The 13,601-nt window shown below is 38.6% G+C and overlaps 1 protein-coding gene across 1 annotated transcript in view; it reads right to left on the reverse strand.

The window, feature by feature from the left end:
* The window catches only part of CAMK4 (calcium/calmodulin-dependent protein kinase IV), a 377,548-nt gene that overhangs the window by 2,362 nt on the left and 361,585 nt on the right, over nt 1-13,601 (reverse strand). The window contains exons 8-10 of the mRNA XM_006886703.1: nt 12,532-12,607; nt 7,119-7,245; nt 5,688-5,840 (exon numbers count right to left, since the gene is read on the reverse strand). Coding sequence (XP_006886765.1) covers nt 5,688-5,840; nt 7,119-7,245; nt 12,532-12,607 — 356 coding nt within the window. The remainder of the gene's footprint in view (nt 1-5,687; nt 5,841-7,118; nt 7,246-12,531; nt 12,608-13,601) is intronic.

Genomic DNA, 13,601 nt, shown 5'->3' on the forward strand with positions numbered 1-13,601 from the left:
CATTCCTCTAGTGAGTCTGAGACTCTGGAATACCTTCTAGTGAATCTGAACCCAAAGGCCAAGAGGAATTTTGAGACTGAGCCACATGGAGCTGTTCACGTTAGAAATTATGGACACATACAGCCTGTTAAGCAGTTGGAACTATGCTGACCTGAAACTTCTCATAAAAAGTCTGCTGTTAATCTTAGCAGGATGGATTATAAAACAGGCACGTTGTCAGGAATGATCAGTTCTTGGAAAAAGACATCATAAAAGAGTCAGAAAAAGAGAGGAAGACAATCAATGAGATGTACTGACACAGTGACTGTAACAATGGGTGGGCTTGAGATGGTGGAGATCGTAAGGATGGTGCAAGATAGGGCAGGGTTCAGATCTGCTGTTCTCAGGGTTGCAATGAGTCATTGCTGACTTGATACTATATAACAGAAGCAGTAACAATATGGAGAGAAAGGAAAAGGGAAGTACGTTTTTGGTCCCATAGACTTGTCATTTCTTTATTTGGTGAGAAAATGATACTGATTGAGGATATAGGAAGCATAATATAACCAAAATAAAAACAAATATTTGAACAAATATGATTAATATAGGTTTGTTGGCTTGTGAGGAGGTATAGATGTATATACATAGGTGAAAACAATAGAAGTATTGATTGGTTTGTATAAACACAAATAGGTGTTTGCAGGCATATACATTTCTTATTTAAAAAAATTATTTTCAAGGCATATATATTTCTCGAAGACACAAAAATGGATACTCAACACAAAAAAACTAAAAACTGAATGCTACTGAGTTGGAACTGACTATTGGCTGATGTTCCAAAGAGTTTTCAGAGGCTGTTCATTGTGCAAAAGAACCACTCATTTTTCTCCAATGGAGGTGCTAGCAGATTCGGATGGCCAGAAGGCCACTGCCTTTGTGCTACAGGTGAAACTCCCTACCCACTAGGCAACCAGATTTCCCTTTAACTTAGATAAGTTTTCAGAATTAGAGAGTTTAGGACCATATGGGACACCTTAGTTCACATTATAGTTCACATAATTCATGATCTGCACCGTAGTGCAATGAGTAGCACCTTAAGTCTTAAATATTTGTGAGCAGTCCGACTGCATTTACCACCACCACCATCAGCTAAGAAGACATAATATGGGTCTTTGCTTGCCAGGACAAAAACAATAAGAAGGCAGCCCCAAACTGAGAGAGGCAGCAAGCTTACATGACCCACATCATCATCTAGCCTGAGAATAGAAAACTAGATAGTGTCCACCTGCCACCACGGATGGTTCTGACTGGGTTCACCATAGACAGTCTTATTCAGAGTAGTAAAAAATGAATGAATGAATGAAGTAGATCTCAAATCTTTTCCCCCCTTCTTTTTAAAATTCAAAAAACTATAGTAGTAGAGAACAGAAGTTCCAAGAGACCATTTCTCTTTAATCCTGGAAGGGAGTCTAACCCAGAGATCGTATTTTAGTGAAAAAAGAGAATGGCACACCGAAGAATATTAACCTTAAGATCGGTATGCAACTTACTTAAAGTTATCGGAATGGAAAAAAAATTTTTTAAGTCACCAGAATGGGAACAGAAAGCCAACAATTACTCAAAGGCAAATTCAGGGAGACAAGAGAACAGGGGAACCAGAGTCGAAAGTGGAACAAACAGAACACAATTTAAGAGAACATGACACACTGATAGACTGTGATAAATATAACTAGTGTTACTAATCTTTGTCAAATTGTCAAATAGAAACCAAAGTTGTTGTGTAAAGTATCACCAAAGTGCAATAAAATGCTATTAAAAAAAAGAATCCCTGATGATGCAGTGGGTAAACTCTTAGTGACTAACTGAAAAGTCAGAAGTTTAACTCATTAGCCACTCTTTAGGAGAAAGGTATGACTATGTGCTTTTGTAAAGATTTGCCATTTTGGAAACTGTGGGCCTGTACACTCAGTCCTATGGGGTTATTATGAGTCAAAATTGAATCTAAAACAATGAGAATGGATTTTGAACAAAGATTAGAAAACCATTTCTTAATATTAAAGCAGTGTATTTAATCATTTGAACAATTGAAAGTCTAAGTTTTCTATAAATTATCAGTCTTCAAAGACTTTATTGTTATTGTTGCTATGTGCCATTGAGTTGACTCCAACTCATAGAGACCCTATGTATGACAGCTTTGAACCTTGCTCTATCTTGATCAAATCTGATCATCTCTGACACACCTATTTCCATTACCCCAGTCACTGAGTCTATCCATCTCATCCAAGGTCTTCCTCTCTTGCTCTGTCCTTCTATACTTCAAAGCATGATGTCCTTTTCCAAGGATTGGTTCCTTCTTGCAACATGCCCAAAATATGTCAGATGGAGCTTTAAAATTCTTGCTTCCAAGGAGTAGCCTGGTTTCACTCTCTCCAGGCAGGCTGGACTTGTTTGTAATCTTAGTGGTTCATGGTGTATTCAATACTCTTCTCCAGCACCCCAACACAAAGGCATGGATTCTTCTTCTATCATCCTTAGTCATTGTCCAGCACTTTGTTGCATAGCAAGTAATTGTGAAGACTATGGCCTTGATCAGGTGTACCTAGTCTCTAGACTGACATCATTGTTCTTCAGTACTCTGCAGAGGTCTCTGATAGCACATTTTCCCAGTGTAATTTGTCTTTTGATTTCCTGGCTGCTGGTACTAAGAGTGTTGATTGTGGACTCAAGCAAGTTGAAACTGTTAACAATCTCAATTTCTTCACTGACTATCATGACTGCCAATTGGCACAGTCATGAGAATCTTTGTTTTCTTGATGTTGAGGTTCAATCCATTTTGAAGGCTGAAGTCCTTGACCCTCTGTAGCAAATACCTCACGTCCTCCTCAATTTCAGCAAGCAGGGTTGTGTCATCTGCATAACACAGGTTGTTGATGATTCTTCCTCCAATCCTGACGCCACATTCCTCCTCATAGAGACCAGCCTCCTAGATGATCTATTCTGCATATAGACTGAAAAGGTATGGAGATAGGATTAATCCCTGGTGTACACCTTTGCTAATTTTGAACCATGCAGTGTTTCCTTGCTCTGTTCTGATGACTGCCTCTTGGTCCAAGTACAGGTTTCACAATAAGCACAAATCAAGTGTTCTGGGGTTCCCATTCTTCTAAGAGTTAGCCACAGTTTGTTGTGATTCATACAGTCAAATGCCTTTGTGTAGTCAATAAAACACAGACAGACATTCCTCTGGCACTCTCTGCTTTTGGCCAAGATCTACCTAACTTTGGCTGTAACGTCCCTAATGCCATGGCATCGTCTAAATCCAGCCTGCATATCTGGCAGTTCCCTGTTGATGTCCTGTTCCAGTATTTTATGGATAATTTTCAGCAGGATCTTGATTTGATATAATGTTAATGATACTGTTCAATAATTTCCACACTCTATTGGGTCACCTTTTTTTTGGATGGGAAAAGTATGGATCTCTTCATCAGCTGGCCATGGGATGACCTCCAGATTTCTTGGCACTGTATTCTTCAATGCAGATTACAGCTCAAGACCAAGAAGACAAAGATTCTCCCATTAGGCCAATTGGCAGTGCCATGATAGATAAACAAGAGAATGAGGTTGTTAATAATTACAGCTTGCGTGGCTCCACAATCAACACTCTTGGCACCAGCAGTGAGGAAATAAAAAGATGAATTGCACTGGGAAAATTTGCTGTCAAGGACCTCTCCAGAGCCCTGAAAAACAATGATGTCAGACTAGAGACTAAGGTGCACACTAGAGACTAAGGTGTACTTAACCCAGGCCATAGTTTTTGCAATTAGTTGCTATGCATCAGAGACCTGGACAATGACTAAGGATGACAGAAGATTAACTGATGCTTTAGAGTTGCTTTAGTTAAAGATGCTTTAGAGCTGTGGTGCTTAAGAAGAATCTTGACCATACCATGGACTGCCAAGAAAATAGAAAACAAATAGGTCTGTCTTGGACAGGGTGAAATCAAGTTTCTCCTTGAAGGCTATGATTTTGAAGCTCCATCTTACATACTTTGGGCATGTAGCCAGGAGAGACCAGTCCTTGGAGAAGGTCATCATGCTCAGAAGAGTAGAGGGACAATGCAGGAGAGGAAGATCCCACATAAGATGGATTGATACAATAACTAGGGCAATAGGGGTTGGTGTGTTGGAATTAGTGAGAATGGCTCAGAACAGGGCAAGCTTCAGAGCTGCTGTACACAGGGTCACTATGAGTCAAGGTGACTAGATGGCACTTAACAGCAGCAGCAGCAGCAACAACTACAACAACAACAACAACAACATTAATTTAATGGAACACTATTGTAAACTGTTGCAAACACTAATGGAACAGCCCATAGCTGATCCTGCTTTTTTTAAGCAGTAGGTTTTCAGAGGCATTGATTGCATGGGAGACTGCTCATCTTTCTTTTGTGGAGTGGCTGGTGGATTTGAACCACATACCTTTGTGTTGTCAGTGTAACTCCTTGCCACTGGGCCACCAGGGCTCCCCTGTGCTATTATATTAACAGTAACAGTATTCTGTACATATATGAGTTCTATGATCTAAATCTTTTGAAGAACGCTAACTAAGTCAATTTATTTAATCTGTTGTTATGTGCCATCGAGTTGGCACCAACTTGTACCTAACCCTCCTGTGGGTTTTCAGGAGCCGTTAATCACAGGGGAGAAGATGGCCCATCATCTTTCACCCGCAGAGCAGGAGATTGGTTCTACTGTGTACCTTTGAGATCGCAGCACACCTCTCCTTTCACTAGGCCACCAGAACTCCATATACTTAATCTAGGGTGTTAATTTGGCTACAGAACTCTCTGGGCTTACAGTTTGTAACAAATTCTGAGCAAATGGTTGAGTATAAGAAACTTATTTTTACCCCCAGCCATTTTCATAAATCTTTTGCTTACATAGCATATTCTAAACATTATTATGTAATAGAAAAGTACATCATTTCTATTCCAGACACATAAGATTGTATTTATGTTCTCTAAAAACAGGTATTTTGTAGAATAATTTTTATATCATTTAAATAACTTTAATTTTTACAGAATGTACTATTTATCTGTTACTAAATATATCATGTTTTTTTATGCAAATAACACATGTGCTGTGCATTTTTGCCAAGAGCGCTCTCCTATAACCCAAGACACTTTCATAAACATAACATGCTAATTTTTTTATGGCAATATGTAAAAAAAATTAGCATAGCAAGCTTATGAAAATACCTTGAAAGAAGGCTGTGGCTGGCAAAAAATTTATAGTGCACCATTTGCGTAAAGATATTGTAGTTTCAAAATTGTTTCTCAATTTTCACAAATTCAGAAAGAAGACAACTTTCTGAATAAATATCAATTTCCTAAATAATGCTTTTCAAGCAGCTCAGCCTCAATTAGTTGAGATGCAGAATAATCTGTTCACTTAGTCATGAGAAAATGTCTATGTACGATATATTTCCTTTGTTAACAATGGGTTTCTTATGAGACTCGGATAACAATGCCCTAAGAGGCTTTTTATACTAAGCACTGACAGCCTTTCAAAGCAAGATTCTCCCTGTGTGATAGAAAATGAATAACACTCTTAGATAGTTATTCGTGGTGGGACTATTATTGATAGTTTAACATAAAAGAGAAAATTCTCTCACACTCTCAACAGAAAGCAAAACCTATGGCATCTTACCTTCAGCTTGCGCCGGGCATTGAATTCTTGGAGCTTCTTTTGTGCGGTATCCATGTGCACAAAATTGGCTGCTTTGCCTGTGACCCATGGGTGCTGGAGAGCTTGAAAAGTAGTCAGCCGTTTCTTCGGATCCAAAACAATTAATTTTCTGACCTGAAATAACAACCAATCATCGACTTCTTAAAAGAGGATTTTATAGGAACTGAGGTGTGCCTCTTAGTTGCAAACTTCTAGGTCTTGTTTATCTAACACTATTGTAGAACAGCTATTAGAAGAAAAAAGTTTGTGAACCCTCAACAGTCACTCTATTAGTAAGACGGGATCTAGGTAAATAGAGCTTGGAGAATCTGGGAAGACAGAAGTGTAAAACAGCTAAAACCCCATCCTGATACACTGCTTCTCAGTAGAAGACGAAGAAACCAGTCATGTGTGCCTGCGGACAAGAAGTTCTTTGAAGATTTAGAATCTGCATAACTCTAGGCCTCATGGTTACTCAGACTACTACAGAACTAGGACCATATTTCAATGGTGATGGAATTGTTCACTTACCAATCATTCTTTCTTTAGGGATTTAAAAGGCAAATAAAAGGTTCAGTATCTAGCCCTTAATGAAGACTACCTCATGACTTTTGACTTAGTATAATACAAAGACATCTAGAATCAGGGACATGCTTGCATTTGGGTCATGCCCCTTATTACGTTTATGATCCTAGATAAAGACATATATAATATACCCCCAAGTTATTGCCTACATTATTTCCATTTTCATTCCTTTATAAATGATGCAAGTGCTTTTTCTAAAAAAAGACTTTCACTTAACAGCATAGTTTTTAATGATTTGTATAACTCAGGGATTCTTAACCCCATGCTAGCATCTTCTATTTCATTTTAAAACTGGTGAATCACTTCCTATGGTGTATAAGTTCCTGAATGCAAACTAATGTCAACTTTACTTTAAGCAAAAAAAAAACAATTTAATAATAAGTACACTATAAGAACCATGAAATTTATGGCACATGATGGGGCTTAAGTTAATATTGGGATATTTTCATAAGTATCAGAGCTATTCAGAGTCATTTTGTTTGAAGTATGCATGACTCTAAGTAATAGTAAATTATATTAAGTTTGAATTCTTCAGTTTAAATTATGTTTAAATTCTTCAAACACTACTTTTTTCAAGAGCAAAGCTCTGTTCTAATTAGCTAGTAAAAACTTATGAACTAATAATATAGTAATTTGTCATTTGTTATAGTTGAGCTAGAATATATTTATTTTTCACTACAAATAAAGATAAAACATTAGAATGTATTGGGTTATTTAAAAATAGGATTTTTAAGTAAAAAGAAATTTTTAAAATGGCATCACCCATTGATTGATTAAAAAAAAAGGTGTGATATTTTATCTCATTTGGTTTTGTTTAGTCACACTTACCAAGTCCTTGGCATTTAGAGATACTTCGTCCCACCAGGGGGAGATAAAGTAATATTCACAATTCAGAATTCTTCTGAACATGAACTGATCTCCTCTTTCATCATAAAATGGTTCAAATCCACAAAGTCTAGAGGGATGAAAGACAGGCAGTAAAATCTTTTAAAATCCTAACTGTATTTCATCAAATTTCTGCAGAAATTCAAAGTGATCCTCTTTCGCACAGCAGGTATATAACTGCTTTGTGACATTTCATTTTTAACTATTTAAACACATAATTGAGGGATCACTGGTGGCATTTTCTGTAGGGAATTGCACTGCTTAACCCAAAGGCAGAGCCTCTTTGTTGGTCTGACTCCTCCAGAGGCTCCACAGTAGAAAGTTGGACTATCTCCTCCCATAAGATTTATGGCCTCAGAAACTGACTCAGAGGGTCAGTAAGGATTCAGTTGAGAGTCAACTGCACTAAGTGAGTGAGTGACATACACAATCAATCAATAAGAAGTGAGAATAGACACAATACCAAGAAAATATTTGTATTAAAAATGTAATAATAGTAGTAATTATGACAAAAAACAACAACCATGACTTAGTTATCATTATAACAGGTATAGTGTGAAGAACTTCATGTGGGCTTCCCTCCCTCTCACATCACAAATTTAGAAGAGAGACAAACAGAAAAAAGAAAGATAGTAATTTTGCTATAAAAGAAAAGTTTTAAAAACAGAGATAGAAGTGGAAATAAATTTTAAATTATTTTCATCCAGTCTTTTTACATAATTTCTTTATAAAAATGTATAAAATGCAGTTATTTACATCCCATTTCAATTCTCTATTTCAGAGTGAAAAAGGTAAATCCCAAAAACTATGATGATAGATGCTTTCAAAAACATCTTAAGAAAAGAATAAAAGAAACAAGAAAAAATTTAAGACAGTGAACAGATGGAGCCAGAGATGCAATGTTCAGAATCACCTTGACTGTGGCACTCACTTTGGAAAACTTAATAGACATCCTACTATGTTGACTTTCATCTTCCATTACAGGTTAACAGAAAGATGATGGGGAACCATGAGAGAAAAGAAACCAGGAACTCTACTTGGAGTCTGAAGGAGGGAGGAATCTTGAGCTGCTGACCTCAGACCACCACACCTGGGTTGTTTATAGAAAGGAAATTTGAAATTACTAGAGACTAAAACCTCAAAAAAAGCTCATTGCCATTGAGTTGGAAATGACTAACAGCTGACCCTCCAGTGGGTTTTCAGAGGCTGTAAATCACACAGGGGGAGAAATAAAAAAAACAAACAAACCTGCCAGAGCATGTGTTAAGTGAGATAAAATACAGTCAAAAAGGTGAGCTCTGGTGGTCTAGTGGCAAGAAGTTGCACTGCAATCCCAGAGGTGCATGGTTCGAATCCACCAGAAGCTCTGCTGGAGAAGGAGGGACAATCTCTTCCTGTATCAGTCAGATCTGATTTGATGGTACCCACACACAAATAGTAAATTTTTTAAAAAAGTAACAAAAGAGGGACAAAGAGAATCTAAAAGACATCTTCATTCAAATTCTTCTCTCAAACCAGCTAAACTCATCCAGAGCAAGAAAAGCTCAAGTGCATAAAGATGTGATGGGTTTCTAGAAAACAGTCATTTCTTTGTTTTGCATAGGAAGTGTCCCACTGGGAGAGTGTTTGTCTCCACAAAATACTCTGGAGCCAGGCAGGAAAGTAGAGTGGGTGCAAAGGCCATTCCTTACTGTAGCAGTTGGTCCAGAGAAGCCAGCTCCCAGGCTACCTGGAGACATGAAGCAGAAAAAATGACTCTCCACTCATCCAATACTAGAAAATCACCGACTGTGGCTGAGTGGTTGTGGAGACATTAACCAGCTTTTCAAACTGTTTATAGGACACAATTCAGAAGGCACAGTGCTTGAATACCTTCTCGCTCAGTACAGCCATGTCAATCAATGGTCCTGTGCTTTGGTGACACGGGTCAAAAGTTTATATCAAGTCAGCCCGAAATGCCAAAAATGGGAGAAATATCACACAAAGCAAACTCATATGCACATGTGTGTGTATGCACATCATTTAACAATCTTCAGAAAGATAGTATTTTAATGCTCACAATGGCAGTGTAGGATTATGTAAAACTACTGAGGCTCAATGTCAAGAAGACAAAGATTCTCACCACTGGACCAACTGGCAGCGTCAGGATGGATGGCGAAGAGATTGAGATTGTTCACAGCTTCAGTTTGCTCGGCTTCACAGTCAACACTCTTGGCACCAGCAGTCAGGAAATCAAAAAGCGTATCGCGATGGGAAAATCTGCGGTTAGGGACCTCTCTAAAGTACTCAGGAGCAACGGTGTCTTGCTGGAGACTAAGGTGCACCTGATACAGGCCATGGTCTTTGCAATCGCTTGTTATGCATCAGAGAGTTGGACAATGACTAAGGAGGACAGAAGGAGAGTGGATGCTTTTGAGCTGTGGTGCTGGAGAAGAGTACTGAATGTACCATGGACTGCCAGGAAAACAAACAGATTCATCTTGGAGAGAATTAAACCAAGCAACTCCTTGGAGGCAAGAATTCTGGGACTTCGTCTGACATACTTTGGACATGTTGCCAGGAGGGACGGGTCCTTGGAGAGGGACATCATGCTTGGGAGGGTGGAGGGACAGCGCAGGAGGGGAAGACCCTCTATGAGATGGATTGATTCGGTGACTGGGGTAATCGGGATGGGCGTGTCAGAGGCAGTGAGGTTGGCGCAGGATAGAGCAGGGTTTAGGGCTGTTGTGCATAGGGTCGCTATGAGTCGCAAATGACTCGATGGCACATAACAACAACAACAACAGTTTTAATTTACTTGGTTCCACAGTCAAAACTCTTGGTAACAGCAGCCAGGAAATCAGGAGACGAATTGCACTGGGAAAGTTGGCTGTGAGGGACCTCTCAAGAGTGCTGAAGAGCAACGATGTCAGGCTGGAGACTAAGGTGTGCCTGATCCGGGCTATAGTCTTTGCAATTATGTGCTATGCATCAGAGAATTGGACAGTGAATAGGGTTGATAGAAAGAGGATTGATGCCTTTGAACTGTGGTGCTGGAGAAGTGTGTTAAATATACCATGGACTGCTAGAAGAACAAACAGGTTTGTCCTGGAGAGGGTGAAGCCAGAATATTCCCTGGAGTCAAGGATTCTGAAGCTTTGTCTGCCATATTTTGGGCATGTTGCAAGGAGGGACGGGTCCTTGGAGAGGGACACCATGTTTGGTAGAGTGGAGGGGCAGTGAAAGAGAGGAAGACCTTTGGTGAGATGGATCGATTCTGTGACTGGAGCGGTGGGAATAAGTGCATTTGAGATGGCTAGGTTGGCACAGGATAGAACAGCATTTAGAGCTTTTGTACATAGGGTCGCTATTGGTCGCAGGCGACTCGATGGCACATAACAACAACAACAACAACAAGAAGCAGGCCTGCAGTGTGAGTGCACACGATAGGGTAGAGGCAAGCTTTTGGATAGAACTGTAGTGCTGTGAGCTGAGAGGGTTTTTCTTTTGTGAAAATGGGACAATTATTATATGTCCCATTTCGAGGGTGGAGGGACAACACAGGAGAGGAGGACCCTGGATAAGATGGATTGACACACTGACTGGGTAGTAAGGGGCAAGTGTATCAGAGACAGTGGGATTGACTCAGGAGAGGGCTCAGAGCTATTATTGTACAAAGAGCCACGACGAGTCATGAGCGACTCGATGGCACTTAATAACAACAATAACAGCTTCTGTTTAGGAACCCTGGTGGTGTAGTGTGTTACATTCTTGGTTTTTACCTTACTATTCAGAAGGTTGACTCCATCAGCCACTCAAAGGAAGAATAATGGGCAGTCTAATCTCTTCTCATTAAGATCACAGCCTCAGAAACCCAACATAAGGTTGCCAGGAGCTGGACTAGACTCGATGGCAGTGGGTGTGAGAACATTACATTTTTTTTTTTAAGAAAAGCTCATTCCTCCTCACTCTCCAGAAGAAATCTCTTTACAGATATGAATATGAATATTATGGTTCCAACAATAACTCTGCAGTGCTTTCTGTCCAGTGAACATCTAAAGCAGAGCTCTTGTGTGATGCTGCTCCTCTTTCAGCCCTTGTCCTTTGGAAAGCACTTCTTGCTGTATACTGAAGGCTTTGTTCTGAGTCTTACTCTGAGCACTAGTCTTTTCTTTCTCATAGATTAAAATTGTGCAGATAAATGGCAACCCAACCTACTTGTTTGAAACTCACTTAAAAACCCTTAAAAACACACTGATATTTTGCTTTGAAGTTGGTCTACAGTAATCTTCCTACCCAGAGAGTCTTTTGTCAAGTTTTGCTTATTTCTCTCCTTATTATCTGTAATTCCATCATATCTTTGGCAAATTTCCTGAAATACTCCTCTTATAATAAGGAATGGAAGTGAAGATATCAAAGAATAAAAGGTTTAGACCATTTTCTCTCGGAGAAATATGTGTGGAGTGTTAAACTGAAGGACTCTGAAAATTTGACAAAGATCAAACAAAGTAACATTCAAAATGCATTAAAAATATTTCCAATTGGAAATATACTTGTTTGGGACTGTTTTAGAAGTAAAATGATCATTTACCCTTTAAAGGAGGAACTTTTTAATTAATCTGGATAAGAGGTAAGTAAATAAAATAAGAGCAAGTTTAATATATGCTCTTGACGTTTACATGAATCACTATCTTCAAACACCGAATTGTCACACAAACCTGCTATACAATGTATAGCAGAAGTTAAGGGAAAAAAAAAGAAATAAGAAAAAAATAAAAAGTAATGTTCATTTTCAGAGGGCTTGATAATTGGTTTAGTTCTTATTACTCAGACATTGTATTTCCCTAGATCATTACTTTTTTTTAAAAAAGTCTATTTCCTTCTCACTGCTCATATATTTCTTTACAGACTTGAATATTACAGGCTCTGAAAGGGGACTCTGGAAATTCAGCAAGACCTCAAGGACTCTGGAATTCACAGATGGAATTTTCCACAAAAAGTCTGTCAGATAGTTCCTTATCCCTCTCCTCTTCCAGTAAGGATTTTCTCATCCTCATAGAAGTTGTATTACATAAATTACGGAAAATAGAGAGCTTGCAATATAAGAGTCCAAAGCACTGAATGTCACACAAACCTGCTATTTGATGCACAGTAGAATGAGACCAATGCCCAGGGAAGCTCTTACCAGAAGTTGGGGGGAGGATGAGAGGGGAATAAGACGACAAAATAAAAAGCAATGCCCATTTTAGAAGTTCTATCACAAACTACATCTAGCATGCAGTGGAAGACTGTCGGAAAGTAATTTTCCTAGGAAGATCACAGAACTCATAAAATGGTAACAGCAAAGACAAATGGTTTACATGAAAAGCTCACTTACAAGATGTAGGTGATTATTCCTACGGACCACATGTCCACTTCAGGTCCATAGGCACAGCCTCTGAGAATCTCGGGAGCTGCAGGCAAAATGAAAAAGCAAGTTAAATTTAAGGTTAAATAAAATGTTTATATTTGAATATCAAGCAATGGGAAAGAACTAATGTATTAAAAAAATTTCTGACATGTCTGTAACAAATTTTTTCTCACAAATCTAAGTATGAAGGTCAAGTTCATAGGTCTTTTTTGTTTTACATATTACATTTTTTGTTTGTTTTATTTCCTTTTGATATACTGTTTTAATTGGTTTGCTTACAAAGTTCATATACATTGCGTTTTACACTATTCTTCATTTACATTATGTCCATTTTGAAATAGGAGAGATTATAGCTTTTCTGCTTTAGGGGTACATAAAATTAAAGCTATTGACTTACATTTTTTCCACTCTTTGTTTTAAATATTAGTTTATTTACAAAATCCAAATACATCATTTTCCACACCAGTTTCTTCTCATTTCCCTCACCCCCACCCATCAAATTGTATGACCTCATGATCAGCATATCTTCACACCTACTCTTCCAGCCTTCCCCGCCCTCTTGGAGTCTCATGCTCATTCTACAATAATGGTTTTATATAGTATTTATCCTTGTGGGACTGAGTTAGTTCACTTCACATAATGCTCTCCAGTCTCTCCCAAGTTAGGTAGTAATTTACAATATGATTGCTCCTGCTTGCAGCGTAGTATTCCATTGTGTGAATGTACCATAACTTCTCAATCCATTAGATTATGGTTGGATATCTGGGCTGTTTCCATGTTCTTGAGATGGTGAATAATGCTGCTATGAACATTGGTGTACGAGTCTACGTTTGTAGCTCAGTTCTCATATTCTCAGGGTATATTCCAAGCAGTGGAATAGCTGGGTCATATGGAATTTCTACGTTCAGCGTTCCCTTGACTTATATTTTATGCATTGGAATAACATGCTGTTGTTGTGCTGTTGAGTCAGAACCAACCCATAGCTTACCCACCAGTGGGCTTTCAATGGCAGTAAATTATACAGGGGTCAGCTGCCC

This window comes from Elephantulus edwardii, unplaced genomic scaffold, assembly GCF_000299155.1.
Source record: "Elephantulus edwardii isolate Elephantulus edwardi_28Jun2011 unplaced genomic scaffold, EleEdw1.0 scaffold00050, whole genome shotgun sequence".
NCBI classification, from domain to species: domain Eukaryota; kingdom Metazoa; phylum Chordata; class Mammalia; order Macroscelidea; family Macroscelididae; genus Elephantulus; species Elephantulus edwardii.